At 34.0% G+C, this 21,482-nt stretch overlaps 1 protein-coding gene across 4 annotated transcripts in view; it reads right to left on the reverse strand.

Moving 5' to 3' along the window:
- LOC149792052 (semaphorin-5A-like) overlaps positions 1-21,482 on the reverse strand; it is a 499,542-nt gene that overhangs the window by 95,085 nt on the left and 382,975 nt on the right. For all 4 annotated transcript variants that reach the window (XM_089970552.1, XM_089970548.1, XM_089970549.1 and 1 more), the window contains 2 exons: positions 6,878-7,000; positions 486-699 (listed from right to left, as the gene is read on the reverse strand). In XM_089970552.1, the coding sequence (XP_089826678.1) occupies positions 486-699; positions 6,878-7,000 (337 nt within the window). The remainder of the gene's footprint in view (positions 1-485; positions 700-6,877; positions 7,001-21,482) is intronic.

Raw genomic sequence — 21,482 nt, forward strand, 5'->3', positions numbered from 1 at the left:
CCTTTGAATAATTATCTATACCAGTCTGACTTAGTCCCTTTGAACAACTATCTATACCAGTCTGATTTAGTCCCTTTGAACAATTATCTATACCAGTCTGACTTAGTCCCTTGAACAATACATATGGTGAAACATGTGAATTATGCATTTTTGATAATCTGTCTAAACCATACTGACAAGATGCATGTACACTAATATCTATCTTTTTGAATCAACTCAATCTAAATAAATATTCCATTAACAGGTTTAGCCACAAGATCACTTACTGTCTATACTCACTTATGAGTCCAACTGCAAACAACATGACATGATGTTACGGCAGATCTGAGTCTGTGCAGTTGGACTTCACATGTAATCAAGTACAAATGGAAGATCAACCAATATATCTTACCAACAAAGTTATTATGGATGATAACTGCAGTACATTTCAGTTTCAACTGATAATAAATATGATAGCAGATATGATAAAATTCCACACTGCCTACCATTTAGCCATTTTGAATTGTACTGCACTGTTCTCAGGTGGGGTCTATCTCCAACACTTCGGTAGATTGCAGGGTCTCGTGCAGTGATGTCGATAACTGTGGCCCCATAAAAGTTCCCATCCTTAGTGATAATGGCAGTGGAGTTATAATCAGGGCTGTAAGGGGTTCGTCCAATCCCCGTTACCTCTTCTAATATCACAGACAAATTGTTGGCCTGAAATATATTTAGAAAGACATAAGTATGTAAAAGTATACAAATTAAATACAGAGCAGGGAAAGAGAGATAACATTATTGAGCTAAAAATAATTTTGACGATTCTATGTCTAGATGTTGCAATGGCTCAATAGTCATCAAGCTGCACTCAAAATCCGAAGAGTGCCCAAATCAGACTGACTTGGCTGCCTTAATATGTCTGCAGGTAAGGCACTTCATTCTGGTTCCACAGGACAAAATAACCATATATATGTTAATGTACAGACAAGCATGAAACCAATAAAATCTGCATTTCTTTCTGGGCAAAGTTATAAAAAATCATCATTATCATACTTCAAAACGAAGATATTAAAAAACAAAGTCCACTACACTGGTACCATTTCTAACAGGCAACTATAACCAGCAGTGCAAAGTATATATCACATGTGATTTACAGCTATGTGGAAATTCCGTACTCAAAGTGTAAAGTATATATCACATGTGATTTTCAACTATGTGGAAATTCTGTACTCAGAGTGCAAAGTATATATCACATGTGATTTTCAACTATGTGGAAATTCCATACTCAAAGTGTAAAGTATATATCACATGTGATTTTCAACTATGTGGAAATTCTGTACTCAGAGTGCAAAGTATATATCACATGTGATTTTCAACTATGTGGAAATTCCGTACTCAAAGTGTAAAGTATATATTTTCAACTATGTGGAAATTCTGTACTCAAAGTGTAAAGTATATATCACATGTGATTTACCACTATGTGGAAATTCCGTACTCAAAGTGTAAAGTATATATCACATGTGATTTTCAACTATGTGGAAATTCTGTACTCAAAGTGCAAAGTATATATCACATGTGATTTCTGACTATGTAGAAATTCCGTACTCAAAGTGCAAAGTATATATCACATGTGATTTTCGACTATGTAGAAATTCCGTACTCAAAGTGAGGTGTAATGAAATGTCATCTACTGCTATTACTTGCATGACAAACATGCATTTAAAAAGTTTAGAAGTCTGTTCTGATACAGCAAATACAACATGCATTTAAAAAGTTGAGAAGTCTGTTCTGATACAGCAAAAAAAAAACATGCATTTAAGTTTAGAATTCTGTTCTGATACAGCAAATACATGCATTTAAGTTTAGAAGTCAGTTCTGATACAGCAAAATACAAACATGCATTTAAAAAGTTTAGAAGTCAGTTCTTTTGATACAGCAAAGACAAACATGCATTGAATCAAAGGTTTAGAAATCTGTTCTGATACAGCAAATACAAACATGCATTTAAAAAGTTTAGAATTCGTTTTTTGATACAGCAAATACAAACATGCATTTAAAAAGTTTAGAAGTCAGTTCTGATACAGCATAAATACAAACATGCATTTAAAAAGTTTAGAAGTCAGTTCTGATACAGCATAAATACAAACATGCATTTAAAAAGTTTAGAAGTCTGTTCTGATACAGCAAAGACAAACATGCATTTAAAAAGTTTAGAATTCTGTTCTGATACAGCAAAGACAAACATGCATTTAAAATGTTTAGAATTTTTTTTGATACAGCAAAGACAAACAAGCATTTAAAAAGTTTAGAAGTATGTTTTGATACAGCAAAGACAAACAAACATTTAAAAAGTTTAGATGTCTATTTTGATACAGCAAAGACAAACAAGCATTTAAAAAAAGTCTGTTCTGATAAAGCAAACACAAACATGCATTTAAAAAGTTTAGAAGTCTGTTATGATACAGCAAAGACAAACATGCATTCAAAATGTTTAGAAGTCTGTTCTGATACAGCAAAGACAAACATGTTTCATGAAAGCATCTGTAAAGTACACATAGACCATAATTACCTCCAGGAGAGTTTCAGGAATTGAAGTTGTAAATCAGATGGATCTCATTAGCTTCTTGCTAGATTTTGCAACTTGATGTAATCAGGGTTTTCTAATTTTATGTGGCAACATCATTTCTGCCATGAGATGTAATCAACCAATACAATAGTATGTCCTATAAACATAATTTTTTAAACCAAGAATATGACTATTCCTTTTATATTTCTGACTGCTTTCAGGTTTCCAGAGACTGATTGTCCCTTTGCGTTCAATGTGTTTTCATTTCAGAATGCTATAAGCAACAGCTTCATCATGCATGGGTTTTGAAAGAAATACATGGGCAGATCAAAGTGTCTGAGGTACTCCTTTAAAGTTAGTCTGGTTTCCTGGCCAACTCCACTGAATCTAATATGAAACCTGGAACCAGATATAAAGTTCAGACCAGCCAATATCCAGATTTCGATATTTTTTATATTATTATGCAAGTCCAAAATTACAGTGTCATTTTATTAAGATTTATTGTAAGGGTTGGCAATAAAACTGTAAGTGTTAGGAGTCAAGGCTGGCAGTAAAATTATAGCAATGAAATTGTAAGGATTGGCAATCAAATTGTAAGGATTGGGAGTCAAATTGTAAGGATTTGCAGTCAAATTGTAGGGATTTGCATTCACATTTACAAGTTGATCCCAACAGTAAACAACATACTGTATACACTCACTTACAAGTCAGACCCAAATGCAAACAACATACTGTATATACTCACTTACAAGTCAGACCCAACTGCAAACACCATACTGTATATACTCACTTACAAGTCAGACCCATATGCAAACACCATACTGTATATACTCACAAATCAGACCCAAATGCAAACAACGTACTGTATATAATCACTCACAAGTCAGACCCAAATGCAAACAACATACTGTATATACTCACAAATCAGACCCAAATGCAAACACCATACTGTATATACTCACTTACAAATCAGACCCAAATGCAAACACCATACTGTATATACTCACTTACAAGTCAGACCCAAATGCAAACACCATACTGTATATACTCACAAATCAGACCCAACTGCAAACACCATACTGTATATACTCACTCACAAGTCAGACCCAAATGCAAACACCATACTGTATATACTGTCTTACAAATCAGACCCAACTGCAAACACCATACTGTATATACTCACTTACAAATCAGACCCAAATGCAAACAACATACTGTATACACTCACTTACAAGTCAGACCCAACTGCAGACACCATACTGTATATACTCACAAATCAAACCCAAATGCAAACAACATACTGTATATAATCACTCACAAGTCAGACCCAACTGCAGACACCATACTGTATATACTCACTTATAAATCAGACCCAAATGCAAACACCATACTGTATATACTCACTTACAAGTCAGACCCAAATGCAAACAACATACTGTATACACTCACTTACAAGTCAGACCCAACTGCAAACACCATACTGTATATACTCACTTACAAATCAGACCCAACTGCAAACACCATACTGTATATACTCACTCATAAGTCAGACCCAACTGCAAACACCATACTGTATATACTCACAAATCAAACCCAAATGCAAACAACATACTGTATATACTCACTCATAAGTCAGACCCAACTGCAAACACCATACTGTATATACTCACAAATCAGACCCAAATGCAAACAACATACTGTATATACTCACTCATAAGTCAGACCCAACTGCAAACACCATACTGTATATACTCACAAATCAAACCCAAATGCAAACAACATACTGTATATAATCACTCACAAGTCAGACCCAACTGCAAACACCATACTGTATATACTCACTCACAAGTCAGACCCAACTGCAAACAACATACTGTATACACTCACTTACAAATCAGACCCAAATGCAAACACCATACTGTATATACTCACTTACAAATCAGACCCAAATGCAAACACCATACTGTATATACTCACTTACAAATCAGACCCAAATGCAAACAACATACTGTATACACTCACTTACAAATCAGACCCAAATGCAAACACCATACTGTATATACTCACTTACAAATCAGACCCAACTGCAAACAACATACTGTATACACTCACTTACAAATCAGACCCAACTGCAAACACCATACTGTATATACTCACTCACAAGTCAGACCCAACTGCAAACAACATACTGTATACACTCACTTACAAATCAGACCCAACTGCAAACACCATACTGTATATACTCACAAATCAGACCCAAATGCAAACAACATACTGTATATATTCACTCATAAGTCAGACCCAACTGCAAACACCAGACTGTATATACTCACTTACAAATCAGACCCAAATGCAAACAACATACTGTATATACTCACTTACAAGTAAGACCCAAATGCAAACAACATACTGTATACACTCACTCACAAATCAGACCCAAATGCAAACACCATACTGTATATACTCACTTACAAGTCAGACCCAAATGCAAACAATGTACTGTATATACTCACTCACAAGTCAGACCCAAATGCAAACAACATACTGTATATACTCACTTACAAGTCAGACCCATATGCAAACACCATACTGTATATACTCACTTACAAGTCAGACCCATATGCAAACACCATACTGTATATACTCACTTACAAGTCAGACCCAAATGCAAACAACATACTATATATACTCACTCACAAATCAGACCCAAATGCAAACAATGTACTGTATATACTCACTTACAAGTCAGACCCAAATGCAAACAACATACTGTATATACTCACTTACAAGTCAGACCCAAATGCAAACAACATACTGTATATACTCACTTACAAGTCAGACCCAAATGCAAACACCATACTATATATACTCACTCACAAATCAGACCCAAATGCAAACACCATACTGTATATACTCACTTACAAGTCAGACCCATATGCAAACACCATACTGTATATACTCACTTACAAGTCAGACCCAAATGCAAACAACATACTATATATACTCACTCACAAATCAGACCCAAATGCAAACAACGTACTGTATATACTCACTTACGAGTCAGACCCAAATGCAAACAACATACTGTATATACTCACTTACAAATCAGACCCAAATGCAAACAACATACTGTATATACTCACTTACAAGTCAGACCCAAATGCAAACAACATACTGTATATACTCACTTACAAGTCAGACCCAAATGCAAACACCATACTGTATATACTCACTTACAAGTCAGACCCATATGCAAACACCATACTGTATATACTCACTTACAAGTCAGACCCAAATGCAAACAACATACTATATATACTCACTCACAAATCAGACCCAAATGCAAACACCATACTGTATATACTCACTTACAAGTCAGACCCAAATGCAAACAACATACTATATATACTCACTCACAAATCAGACCCAAATGCAAACACCATACTGTATATACTCACTTATAAATCAGACCCAAATGCAAACACCATACTGTATATACTCACTTACAAGTCAGACCCAAATGCAAACAACATACTATATATACTCACTCACAAATCAGACCCAAATGCAAACACCATACTGTATATACTCACTTACAAGTCAGACCCAAATGCAAACAACATACTATATATACTCACTCACAAATCAGACCCAAATGCAAACACCATACTGTATATACTCACTTACAAGTCAGACCCAAATGCAAACAACATACTATATATACTCACTCACAAATCAGACCCAAATGCAAACAACATACTGTATATACTCACTTACAAGTCAGACCCATATGCAAACAACATACTGTATATACTCACTTACAAATCAGACCCAACTGCAAACACCATACTGTATACACTTACTTACAAGTCAGACACAACTGCAAACACCATACTGTATATACTCACTTACAAATCAGACACAACTGCAAACACCATACTGTATACACTTACTTACAAGTCAGACACAACTGCAAACACCATACTGTATATACTCAATTACAAATCAGGCCCAAATGCAAACAACACAGACCCTGATCTGCCATCTCATAATGCTAATTACTCCTAACAAACTGTGTAGATCCAAATCTTCCTGTGCAATGTGGGACAGCATGCAGCTTGCATGTGGATCTGACTTATGTTTAGGTATATGTATACGGTATTTCAAAGGATATGTTGAATATCTAGTGAAAATTGAAAATTTAATCATTGTAGATACAAACTTAGGTGTTAAATAATCTAATTATAAACAAAAATTTGAGATGTTTATTGACAAAATATGCTAGGAATCCAATGTCCAAATTTCATGTGAAGTACAAAATATGTCACTCACCAATCTCCACGTGCATGATGGTCTGTAGGCATTAGTACCACATGCAAAGATGGCGTCCTGTACCTCTCCATTCATTAAATGATCATGCTGCAGAAGAACTTTAACAAAATTGAAACAGTCATACTGAAAAATATAAAAAGAAAAAACTATTTTGAAAAATGATGGAAAGCAGTTCTTGAAATGTACACCTAATCAGTGCCAGATTTAGGCATAAGCTAAACAAGCTACATCTTAGGGTCTCACAGTCTGAACTCACAGTCTGAAGGGGCCTTTCAAATTTATTTTCTACCAAATAGGGCCTCACAGTCTGAACTCACAGTCTGAAGGGGCCTTTCAAATTTATTTTCTACCAAATAGGGCCTCACAGTCTGAACTCACAGTCTGAAGGGGCCTTTCAAATTTATTTTCTACCAAATAGGGCCTCACAGTCTGAACTCACAGTCTGAAGGGGCCTTTCAAATTTATTTTCTACCAAATAGGGCCTCACAGTCTGAAGAGGTCTTTCAAATTTATTTTCTACCAAATAGGGCCTCACAGTCTGAACTCACAGTCTGAAGGGGTCTTTCAAATTTATTTTCTACCAAATAGGGCCTCACAGTCTGAACTCACAGTCTGAAGAGGTCTTTCAAATGTATTTTCTACCAAACAGGGCCTCACAGTCTGAACTCACAGTCTGAAGGGGCCTTTCAAATTTATTTTCTACCAAATAGGGCCTCTACATATTCCCATAGTTTAGGGTCTCACTATGTCTAAATCCGGCACTGCAGCTAATATAACAAATTACTGCTGTATTATCTTGTGTTAAGAATGTACACCCAATTTACCACATGAGTGCTGTATTTTTTAAGTTCATGATAAATATATATATATATATATATATATATATATATATATATATATATATATATATATATATATATATATATATATACATGCAGTAAAGTATTCCAATATTGTACTATCCAGACCACTGTAAAATACATACATACAATGAAGTATTACAGGATTATGATATCCAGACACTATAAAATACATATGTACAGCAAAACATGTCAGAACTCTACTCTCTCTGGAACACCACAAAATACATGTACTGTAAAACATCCCAGTACTACTATCCACAGCACCATAATATACATACTGTATGCACAGTAAAGCATATTAGTACTGTACTCTCCAGAACACCATAGATAGATAGAGATAGAGAGAGAGAGAAAGAAAGAGAGAGAGAGAGAGATAGAAAGAAAGAGAGATAGAGAGAGAGAGAGAAAGAGAGATAGAGAGAGAGAGGGAGAAAGAGAGATAGAAACTGAGAGAGAGAGAGAAAGAGAGATAGAGAGAGCGATAGAGACATATAGAGAGATAGAGAGAGATAAATAGAGAGAGAGATAGAGACATAGATATAGAGACATAGATAGAGAAAGATAGATAGAGAGAGATAGAAAGAGATAGAAAGAGAGATATAGAGATAGATATAGAGATAGAGAGAGAGATATAGAGATAGAAAGAGATAGATATATATATAGAGAGAGAGAGAGATAGATAGATATATAGAGATAGATATAGATAGAGAGATAGAGAGAGAGAGAGAAAGAGAGAGATAGATAGAGAGAGAGATATGTATAGAGAGAGATATAGAGATAGAGAGAGAGATATAGATATAGAGACGAGAGAGAGAAATAGATATAGAAATAGATAGAGAGATAGAGAGAGATAGATATATAGATAGATAGATATAGAGATATAGATAGATATAGAGATAGATATATATAGATATAGAGATAGATACATAGATAGAGATAGATATAGAGATAGAGATAGAGAGAGAGAGAGAGTCAAGCATTCCAATAACGGACTTAGCTAAAATGCAGTGCTCACTGTTCAGCTCAAAATAATGTAATCATTACATTATGACATCATCAATATAACATTTTGTTACCCAAGTGTGTCATGTGATCATTACATTATGACTTCATCGATATATCATTTTGTTACCCAAGTGTGTCATGTGATCATTACATTATGACATCATCGATATACCATTTTGTTACCCAAGTGTGTCATGTGATCATTACATTATGACATCATCAATAAAACATTTTGTTACCCAAGTGTGTCATGTGATCATTACATTATGACATTATCAATATAACATTCTGTTACCCAAGTGTATTGTGTGATCATTATATTATGACATTATCACCATCGCACATGCCCTTTTGGATGCACGCAACGTAAATCCAAGTAATCAATCAATGACATTAACAATATAAGATATTGTTACCCAAGTGTGTCATGTGATTATTACATTATGACATCATCAATAAAACATTTTGTTACCCAAGTGTGTCATGTGATTATTACATTATGACATCATCAATATAACATTTTGTTACCCAAGTGTGTCATGTGATTATGACATCATCAGTATACCATAATTTGACACCCAAGTGTGCCTTAGTGATATGAACTCTAACAAAAATTAGATCTAAAATTACATGGATGCAATTTCTCTATCTTACTGAATAATGAAGAAAAGAAATGCCTATACAATTTTAATAATTTTAATAATTACATAGAGACATAGATAGGGAAAGATAGATAGAGAGAGATAGACAGAGATAGAAAGAGAGATAGAGAGAGAGAGAGAGAGAGAGAGAGAGAGAGAGAGAGAGAGAGAGAGATCACATGACACACAGATCTATTCAATAGGGAACAAAAACTCCATCATACAGATTGCACATTTTATAAGACTCAGTCTACAGTTACAAGATAGTTTTACATGATCCAGTCCGGATTTCTCAACAAAAAGAGCCAGTCTGAACTAAAACTTAAGTGATCTGATTGGCTGAAATTTTTGTCTGACTTAAACTTGACCAATCAAATATCTAAACAAATAATTAAAGGACACATTTTGGTGAAATGGGTTATTTGTTGGTTTGCTGAATGCGATTTATGATGTCATTTGTACTCCAGTGTCAGAATTTCACATGCAGCACAAATACAATGAGTCCTTTGAAGAAGTCCTTTCCATAGGAATTTAGGTGTCTGGTGTCTTCAGTAACTGACCATGGAAGGATAACAGCAACACACATTTGCTGTGTACACATGATTTACCAGAAGGACGTGGAAAAGACTTTGACTACCATATGTACTCACTTATAAGTCAAGTCAAACAACAAAGATCCTTATCTGTCATATCATAATGTGCCTGCAGATCAGGGTCTATACTGTTTTTTGTATTGATTACTCCTAACAAAGTGTACAGACCCACATCTGCCAGTGCATTATGAGATAGCAGATATGGTTCTGTGCAGTTTGCACCTTGGACTCATAAGCAAGTTTACTGGCTTTGTCCTTTGACTTTTCCCTCATGCTCCAGAAAATGTCTGCACAAGGCAAATTATATATGATTAGCTGTTGTTAACTGGAACATATTATGTACTGAAAATATTTAACAAGAATTATTTTTCTTAGTACAAACACCTAAAGCTTTTGCCTTTTTCTTTGTTCTTTTTTTTTGTTGTTGTTCTGATCAGTCTGGTTGCCTGCCCATCAGCCTGTTAGCATGTTCTTTGATCAAAATTTCTTCCACAGTCAATAGTCTTGTGTGTGTATATATATACATATAAACCTTTCATCCCAAACATAACTTTTTATAACCACTTAGACATCTCTGATAATTAATCAAATGAAAATGGTGTGCATGGCCAATGAAACAGTTTATATCATCTCCTTCTTAACCCAACATCATTACATGAATGTCTGTAATAAATGGCCTTGATGTTAGCGTTGAAAAGTGGAGGCGTTCAAGGAACAGCAACAACTAACTGTTACATGGTATCTTATTGGAATATAAACATTATACTTGTTCAAAAGGAACATCTGAAGCCTTCAGCTATTCAAGTCTACTTCCTTCCTTAAATACGATCCTCAAATTCCTTACAACATCTGAATTTGCTGTGTGATAAGGCCATTGACCAGGATTAGTGGTCAAGCACACCAGATTCACAAATAGTGGGTGCAGATTCAAATCCTGGTTGTGTGCTGTGGTGTACACTTGGCAAGGAGCTTTACCCCCACTGCTTCAGCACTTAATAATCATGGTTATGTGATGTGATGATTTAAACACCAATAAAACATTGCCATGTGATGTGATGATTTAAATACCAATAAATTATTGTCATGTGATGTGCTGATATAAACACCAATAAATCCTTGTTGTGTGATGTGATGATTTAACACCAATAAATGCTGATATAAACACCAATAAATTATTGTCATGTGATGTGCTGATATAAACACAAAAAATCATTGTCATGTGATGTGATGATTTAAACACCAATAAATCATTGTCATGTGATGTGATGATTTAAACACCAATAAATTATTGTCATGTGATGTGCTGATATAAACACCAATAAATCCTTGTTGTGTGATGTGATGATTTAGACACCAATAAATCATTGCTATGTGATGTGATAACTACAACAACAATGAATCACAGTATTTCCTTATGTGTTTTTGACTCTATAATTGACTCAAGTTTGGAAAGGCCTATACTGGTAACTATACCATCAAAGGCCTATACTGGTAACTATACCATCAAAGGCCTTTACTGGTAATTATACCATCAAAGGCCTATACTGGTAACTATACCACCAAAGGCCTCTACTGGAAATTATACCATCAAAGGCCTCTAATGGTAATTATACCATCAAAGGCCTATACTGGTAACTATACCATCAAGTCAAAGCCTCCACCAAGGATCAAAGCTGAGATCTACTGCATCAAAGTCAGCCATCATTATTACATGAGCTCACTATGTCACATTAATTCTTTGTCACATTAATTCTATCAATAAATCATATAAATTCTATGTCACATTAATTCTATCAATAAATCATATAAATTCTATGTCACATTAATTCTATCAATAAATCAAATAAATTCTGTGACACATTATTTCTATCAATAAATCAAATAAATTCTATGTCACATTAATTCTATCAATAAATCATATAAATTCTATGTCACATTAATTCTATCAATAAATCATATAAATTCTATGTCACATTAATTCTATCAATAAATCATATAAATTCTATGTCACATTAATTCTATCAATAAATCATATAAATTTTATGTCACATTAATTCTATCAATAAATCATATAAATTCTATGTCACATTAATTCTATCAGTAAATCATATAAATTCTATGTCACATTAATTCTATCAGTAAATCATATGAATTTTATGTCACATTAATTCTATCAATAAATCATATAAATTCTATGTCACATTAATTCTATCAATAAATCGAAAAAAATTTATGTCACATTAATTCTATCAATCATTCATGAAAATTTAATTTTGCATTTACTAAATCAGCAAATGTTTCATGACATAATTTTATGATTTACAGTACTTGCCAAGAGCAGCAAGGATACTGCAGTGTCTTTACCCCCACCCACTTAGCCTTGTATTGAAATTTGCACTCTCAAACATCACGCTTCTGTCTCTAAAAGCTCTGAATGTGAAAAAATCATGAACTGGTTCATGAATTAGTACCTGAACAGAAAATGGCCACTTCATGAATCTTCAATTCATGAACTAGTTCATGAACAAATCTAAGAACTGTTCATGAATTGTTCTTGAACTACTTCATGAACAGAACATGAAACTGTAGTTCATGAACTATGTTATTGTTCATGGACTCCGTTCTTTAAAGTTTATGGAAGTAAATTTCATGAAATTCAAGAACATCTCTTTCTGTGAATTAGAAGCTCAGAATGATGAAGCTGATTATGAAAAGATACCCAGGAAAGCTTTTGATAAAACATTTAATAGTTTTCCTATGAAAATAACTTTCCCTTCGACTACTAACATTTTTAGTAATAGTCCTTGTGTGGTGTGCGAATGGGTGTATACAGTTTTAGATTAAATGTTGCATTATAATTAAAGGTTCATTATAATTAAAACAGCAATAATAATTCTTTATTTTAAGAGGGAAACTCAATTAGTAAATTACTAATTTCTCCTTCATTCAACTCTATACAAAAAATATCTACCAAAGCAATCTACAGCAAGTATATAAAAACTAATATCAAATATAACATAGAAATAACTATATAAATAACGATGAAAAAAACTATAAAAATAACTATAAAATAACTATAGAAATAATGATGGAAATAACCATAGAAATAACTATAGAAATAGCTATGAAAAAACTGGAGAAATAACTGTAGAAATAACATTTATATGAATAACTATACTAGCATTAGCAATATCGTGCAGAAAAATAATATTATGGGATATTAAATCATGACAATAATTTGAAACAAGCAAAAGATATTCAATAATTTTAATACTATAATGGAAGTTATGGGAGGAAGAAATATTACTTAGTAAAATAACATCTTTTTGTACACATTCAAGATACTTCCTACTGAAATTTCCTGCTCAGCTTGCCATTCTGACATGTAAGGGAAGTGAGTTCCGGCCTCAACACCTGAATACTCAAAACAGCCTTTAAATTGCTGTGTAGGTGGCCTAACAGTCTTTAGACATGGTCTACATGGTTTTTCCATTTCAATTACTGCCAACATACACGCCAGTAAGTTTCTCATCACTCAAGTTCTCATTAGGTTTATCTTCAATTTTCAGGTTTAATTCTTTTCTATCCAACTGTGACAGCTTTCCAAACATACCAATGAGCATGCATGATGGTTATTTTTTGTTGTTTCTTTTATATCCAATTGTGACAGCTTTCCAAACATACCAATGAACATGCATCATGCTCTCGTGTCATTTATTACCATTAGTTTTACTCATTACGTTGATGAAACACGTTACAAAAGCATCTATAAAATGACAAAAATGCGCAGCATTAAATAAAATGGGAATGGATTGATGAAATGGAAATGGATCTATGAAAGCATTATTGTGTGTATGTGTGATTTGGATTTTTAATGTAGATTTTAATAAATTCAGTCATATTACTTCGATGTCTGCAGTGTGGCAGTTTATAGTGATGTATACAACTGGGTCATCATGCTGCAGACATGTAGCATGATGGCCCACCAAGTCATATTATCCTGACAACGAGCCAAACAGTCCTAACACTAACCTCCTAATGCTGAATACCAAGTGAGGCAACTGTTAGTACCATTTTTAGAAGTCTTTAGTATGACCCGGCTGGGGTTCGAACCCATGACCTCATGCATCTAAGGTGGATGCTCTAACCATTAGGATACTGGAGCAACCAAAAGCATTATTGTCATATGAAATGGGAATGGATCTATGAAATGGGAATGGATCTATGAAATGGGAATGGATCTATAAAAGCAATACTGTCATATGAAATGGAAATGGATCAATGAAAGCATTGCTGTCATATGAAATGGGAATGGATCAATGAAAAGGGAATGGATCTATGAAAAGGAAATGGATTGTTGAAATGAGAATGGATCTGTGATGGGAATGAGTCTATGATGGGAATGGATCTATGAAATGGGAATGGATCTATGAAAGCATTGCTGTCATATAAAATGGAAATGGATCTATGAAACGGGAATGGATCTATGAAAGCAATGCTGTCATATGAAATGGGAATGGATCTATGAAATGGAAATGGATCTATGAAATGGGAATGGATCTACGAAATGGAAATGGATCTATGAAATGGAAATAGATCTATGAAATGGGAAAGGATCTATGAAGTGGGAATGGATCTATGAAATGAAAAAGGCTCTATTGAAAAGACTGCTGCCATCAAGGATTTTAACAAAGTCAAGTATATATAAAACACACCCAGAATGACACAAACATTTGACACTTGGTTGCAAATCCAAATGAAATGAGAAAGAGAAAGAAGAACTGGCATCAGGTATAGATTGCTAGCATATATATGTACACAGACACATAATCAATACCATAAATAAGTTATTGGTAGCAGCAAGTATGGAATACAGGTACATGTACACAGACATATAACCAATGCCATAAATAGGTTATTTTCAGAAGCAAGTATGGAATACAGGTACATGTACACAGACACGTAATCAGTACCTTAAATAAGTTATTGGCAGAAGCAAGTATGGAATATAGGTACATGTACACAGACATACAATCAATGCCATAAATAATTAACAGCTATTGTCAAGACCAAATATGGATCATAGGTACATGTATCCAGACAAATAATCAATAAAATCAATAACTGACAGACAGAGCAACACCAAGTAAATATGATGGGGAAAAGTGCTGACATCAGAACCAAACACAAGTACAGATAGCCAACACAAGCAAATACTGATCTTTGGTGGCAACATCAAATAAAACATGAAAAGGAGAAGAAAAAAATGTATATTTTAGGATTGAACATGGGTACAATAAGCACTTGATTGTTGACAATGCCAACAAGAAAAATGGATGCATCAGAAAACAAAAGTGGGAAAAGAAGAATAGAAAAACTTATGTCATGGACTGAACAGTGGTACAGTACACATTTGACCAATGACACTGACAATAGGCAAATGGTTGCACCACAAAATGAAACAGAAATGGGAGAAAGCAGAAAAGGGAAAGAGCAAAAGAAGAGAAACCAGAAAAGGAAGAAAGTAGAAAAGGAAAAGAGCACAAGAAGAGAAACCAGAAAAGGGAGAAAGCAGAAAAGGCTCTATTGCAGAACCACGTGCATAAAAGTCAGTTATGGAAAAAATATCCATGGGTCCCACTAATTGGCTAGCAAGTGATCTAATAGATACTGTGACTGCTCCTGTAACCCAAAGGGTGAAACTAGCTGGTGAATAGTAAATGTTCTAATAGATACTGTGACTGCCTCTGTAACCCAAAGGGTGAAACCAGCTGGTCAGTAAATGGTCTAATAGATACTGTGACTGCTCCTGTAACCCAAAGGGTGAAACAAGCTGGTCAGTAAATGGCCTAATATATATTGTGACTGCTTCTGTAACCCAAAGGGTGAAACAAGCTGGTCAGTAAGTGGCCTAATAGATACTGTGACTGCCACTGCAACCATAAGAAACAGTGCTTATTTCTCCAACTGCCAAATCAATTAAGGGAAGCTGGTTTTCTTATAAGCCTCAGTCTGTAACAGGTGGTTGCCCTGTACTGATCATCTCTATAGTAGCCTCCACAACTCTGACTACATCCTTCATACCTGACTCTTATCATCAAGGAGATCCATAATTCTGTTATATGTACTTGGCAGCTCAGCATGATAGCAGAATGTTTACATGTAATAAATGATTTTAGTACCTCACACTGTAAATTGACTTTGCTACTCTTTGAACAACTGTATAATTGGAAGGGATAAATTAAAAAAAAAGATTAATTCAGTAATGGGACAAACTCCCTCCATTAATGTATCTGGCATGTACAGCCTTTCTATTATCACATGCTTACGAAGGCTGTGAAAATTTAATTGAGAGAATACAACTAATTTTTTTATAAATACATCGAAACAATTCCGAATGTATTTCGGATGCTGTTATCATAGTTTTATTTTCCCTCAATTTTTTCTAGTAAAATATGTTTCTTTGATAACACTTACCCAATCATAATACCTTAGGAGAACTACTACCAGCTCGCAAATCCATCTCTCACAGGCTAAAACGTTTCAGCTATAAAGATAAAAGTTACCTACCCACCTAGGTGGCAATTAAAGTAATCTCCCCTTGATAAAAGGATAGGGATCCCATCAATACTTCAGTAACTAATGGAGTTGGAAGCATGCTTTTCATAACTATGGGGAGGGTGTATGTGTATTATGATCAGGTAAGTATTATTGAAGAAACATTTTACTTGAAAAAAATTTTAATTTTTTCAATAACATAATACCTTAGGAGAATAAGTAAGAGGTGGATGAAGTTATCTCCCCTTACTCTGGACTATGAAACAATGAAATGGATACTATGACTAAACTATGTGCACAAAACTTACCTGTACATATCTGACCATGGTAGAAATTATACAGCAATGTAATTGAGTTTTCTATAGTACGCACAATAGATACACATAAAAATGTATTGAAGCATACTTATGAAGTGGGTGCTGTTGTTATATCATCTATAAGACACTGTAGGAACAGTCAAATGATGGCCTGTACAGGTAAAATAATCAAAGTGTCTCACATGTAATTCTAAGTGAACTCCATCGGTAGAGAGAATGGAACTTGGCATTGGTGGAAGCATTATCTTAAGAATTCAAAGGATTTAATGCCATCATTTGTACCAAGGGAAGATCTCTCTAACAGCCACATATGAAGGCAGATAACTTTTAGCTTTTTAACTAAAATGTTTTAGACTTGGAGAGCTAGATTTGCAAGGTAGTATAACTTCTCCTAAGGCATTATAATGAGGTTTGATGAAGAAGGAAAAAATCTCAAAAGCCAAAATTTTAATGGATTTCAAGGTTGGTAAAACAAACAACTGAAAAACCTCCCCCCCCCAACACACCAACAAAATTATCCTTCTGCTGAGAGAATAACGGCCCTTCCCTAAACCATTCATTTAAATATCCCTATGTTCTGCCAAATAAAAAAGTATTGTCTTCCTGGTAAATCCAAAAAGTATGATAGAGATAGATGGAAAAGCAACATCAACATTAACAGATTAATAGTTTGGCAAAATAGCTGGTACCAGTGGGGTTACAGAGCAGTAAGTGTAAAGACAAAAATTGCTGCTGGATATAGACTTGCCATCTGATTTCAGAGCCAGTCAAGACTGCATCAGACTTATGATAGATTTTCCAGTTTTCTAAACAGTTCTTGATTTTTGACCTTATCTATTGCCAAGGCAGTAAACATGATGGATTGATTTGTTCAGATTCCTTGCCTTATAAACTTATCTTTCCATTCCTCAGAAAGATTCAAACAAGCCATAACGAACTGACTGGTACATGTACATTTATCTTAGAAAGCTTACTGCTAGCACTGCTGGCATGTAACCAGTCAGATTAACTTGAGAAATTGAGTGGTGTTATTTATCATTAAACTTGTGTAATTCCAACTGATGCAGATATTTATTAAATTTCTTATAATTATTCCAAATATGCATATTTTATGACGCTGAATACATCTTGGAATATTATAATCTATATATCTTATTGGCATTTATTTTAAGCAAGTCCATGAATTACTGGATTTTCCAGGAGATAGAATTTTGATAATACTCCAAATCATCAATCTTATCTTTTTACAGAAGGATTTTGTTCAACAGACATCAATAACTATAAGTCCAGAGAATTCTATTTAATTTGAATCACTTGTGCAGTGGTAACATGTTGGTCTATCACACAAGAGAACCAGGTTCAAATCCCGTTATGAACTTAATGTTTTTTCAATTGTTTTCCAAAATGTGCTATAACTTTGAACTAGGAAAGAGAATTACATTCAGTGTTTCTTTTTACCCTCATTGGTGCTTCAGGGACCCCCAAAATTTTAATTTGACCCCCAGTTTTGATACCAAAGTTTGTTTTTTACTCAGCCTGATCCAATTCTGACACAACGGGGATTTTTACTCTCATTCTTTCATCCCTAGAGGATACGCTGATGTTTCTACTTATGTTTTTCTGTGCAAATGTAGAAAAAAACATGGTAGAACATAAACAGATGATCTGACAATGAGAAATGGGCTTCTTCAGTCTGTGATTAACTTTAGTCATTGTCTTTGAACATAAAATAAAAAGAAATTTTGCTTCTTCTGCATGAATAAAAGATATACTCCATCTCACAGATGAAAAACTCACATATTTTCACCACTCAATCAAATATATCCATAATACAATTGATACAAGCAGATCTCCTTTAGATAGTAATGTTTGTTGTTTCTTTTTTCTAAAATGCTTAATATTTAGTACCTAATGTTAATCACTAATAATTTATTCTGTGGTAATTTTTGGAATGGAGTAATTCACACCTGTATAATATAGGAATGTGCACAAGCACATGAACCCCCACAAAGTCTTCAAAATGTTCCTTGACTAAATCCAACAGAAAAATTCTGGAAATGGAAAAGTATGGACTGTAATGTAATATTATTGTAACAATATGTTTGTTTCTTTATTCTGTAGTGTTGACATGCCAAAATAAATTTGTTTCAAAGACCAGATAAAAGTATCATAAGCAAGTGTGTGACCCTGAGGTTCAAAAGACATCAAATATTTTAAGGTATTTTGTCAGTAATTGTGGTTTCAGTGGAAGCATTCACAGCTAGTATCTTAATGAGAATCAGGTTTGGTAACAGTAATAACTAGGTTACAGAATTTAACCTAAATCTTTGATGTTCAAATTTTCAAATAAAACACTTCTCAAAAACTTACAAAACAAATCCCTTCAAACATGCCTCATACCCTGTGAGTTGTTTTAATTACCTCTTGGCTGGATATATTAAGTAATATGTGTAATTGATCTGGAAAAGAGGAGCATAAGGGGTAATTGATCTGGAAAAGAGGAGCATATGGGGTAATTGATCTGGACAGGAGTATTAAGTATAATTGATCTGAACAGATGGAGTATTAAGGCTGATTGGCTTGAAGCATGGCCTAAGTTTCTAAAGGTGTTTGGATTCATTGGGAATGTGATGACCTTCGAATGATGGTCAAGTAAAAACCATGGTTACAACATTGTTGTATAATGAGTGATGTTGACCCTAAGGTCAAAAGGTTGAAGAAAAATGTGATCACATGAACTGTCTAAGCTTCATAATTATTCGTCAAAAACTGTCAGGAAAACCATCAAGGGATTTAGTAAATATAAGCAAATTAAATAACTTTAACCATGACATTAAAAAAAAATTCTACAAATGTGACCTTGACCCCAAGGTCAAAGTGATAAAAATGAATGTGTTGCTGAAATATTTGTCTTAGCTTCATAATGACTCATCTCATATATAAACAAAATTCAAATAGGAATTAAGAAAATATAAACAAATTAAAATCTTTAACCAAAACTTTTATGCAAATTTTCTATTACTTTGAAAGGGACATGGCAGTGTGAAGCAAATGAATTGTCACAGCTTCATCATGAAGCATCCTAAGTATGAGCCAAATAATGAATCATCCCAAGTATGAGCCAAATAATGAATCATCCCAAGTATGAGCCAAATAATGAATCATCCCAAATATGAACCAAATAATGAATCATCCCAAATATGAGCCAAATAATGAATCATCCTAAGTATGAGCCAAATAATGAACCATCCCAAGTATGAACCAAATAATGAATCATCCAAGTATGAGTCAATTAATGAATCATCCCAAATATGAGCTAAATAATGAATCATCCTAAGTATGAGCCAAATAATGAATCATCCAAATTATGAGCCAAATAATGAATCATCCCAAGTATGAGCCAAATAAGGAATCATCCCAAGTATGAGCCAAATAATGAACCATTTCAAGTATGAACCAAATAATGAATCATCCTAAGTATGAGACAAAAATGAATCATCCCAAGTATGAATCAAATCCATCATGGGGTTTGGGAAATATAAGGAAATGAGAACAACTTGAACCAAAACATTAATATATTATTGATGCTGATACAACCACTAACATGGGCTTGAGAAAAACATGGTTAGTAGAACTTCAGAGGGATCATTTCCAGGGACCTAGCTAAAATGGGGTTAGTACAAGCTCCAAGGTTCTTTTTCATGGACCTGACAAAAGCAGGGTAAGTATAACCCAAAAGGGTTCATTTTTGTGAACTGACAAAAAGCAGGGTCTTTTTTCATGGATGTTACAAAGACAGTGCTAGTACAACCCCAGAGGGTTCCTTTTTCATGGACCTAACAAAAACAGACTTTTCAATGAATTTTCAAAACCTTCCACAAGTTTGCAAGGAGTATTTTTCTTATACAAAATGAATCTCCTCCATATCTTAGTATGTCACTGTGTAAGTCACTTAGTATGTCACTGTTTAAGTCACTTAGTATGTCACTTAGTTTATCACTGTGTAAGTCACTTAGTATGTCACTGTTTAAGTCACTTAGTATGTCACTTAGTTTGTCACTGTGTAAGTCACTTAGTTTGTCACTTAGTTTGTCAGTGTAAGTCATTTAGTATGTCACTTAGCTTGTCACTTAGTATGTCACTTAGTTTGTCACTGTGTAAGTCACTTAGTATGTCACTTAGTTTGTCACTGTGTAAGCACTTAATTTGTCACTTAGTTTGTCACTGTGTAAGTTACTTAGTATGTCACTTAGCTTATCACTGTGTAAGTCACTTAGTATGTCACTTAGTTTGTCACTTTGTAAGTCACTTTGTATGTCAATTAGTTTGTCACTGTGTAAGTCACTTAGTATGTCACTGTGTAAGTCACTTAGTATGTCACTTAGTTTGTCACTGTGTCACTTAGTATGTCATTGTGTAAGTATATACAGAAGTTGAAGGAAAAATACAAATAATTAGCACACCACCAGAGCAAATGAATGATGTCCCATCTCATAATTTCCTGTGTCATTTGATCCATGCAATGTTATCCAATATTAGGTATTTTCTATTATTCTTGTAAAATATAAAAATAATTCCTGCCTATACCAAGTGATATATTTTACCCACTTTTAACACTGCATGTTCCC

Source organism: Sinohyriopsis cumingii, chromosome 9, assembly GCF_028554795.1.
Source record: "Sinohyriopsis cumingii isolate HCF-2022 chromosome 9, ASM2855479v2, whole genome shotgun sequence".
Taxonomy (NCBI): domain Eukaryota; kingdom Metazoa; phylum Mollusca; class Bivalvia; order Unionida; family Unionidae; genus Sinohyriopsis; species Sinohyriopsis cumingii.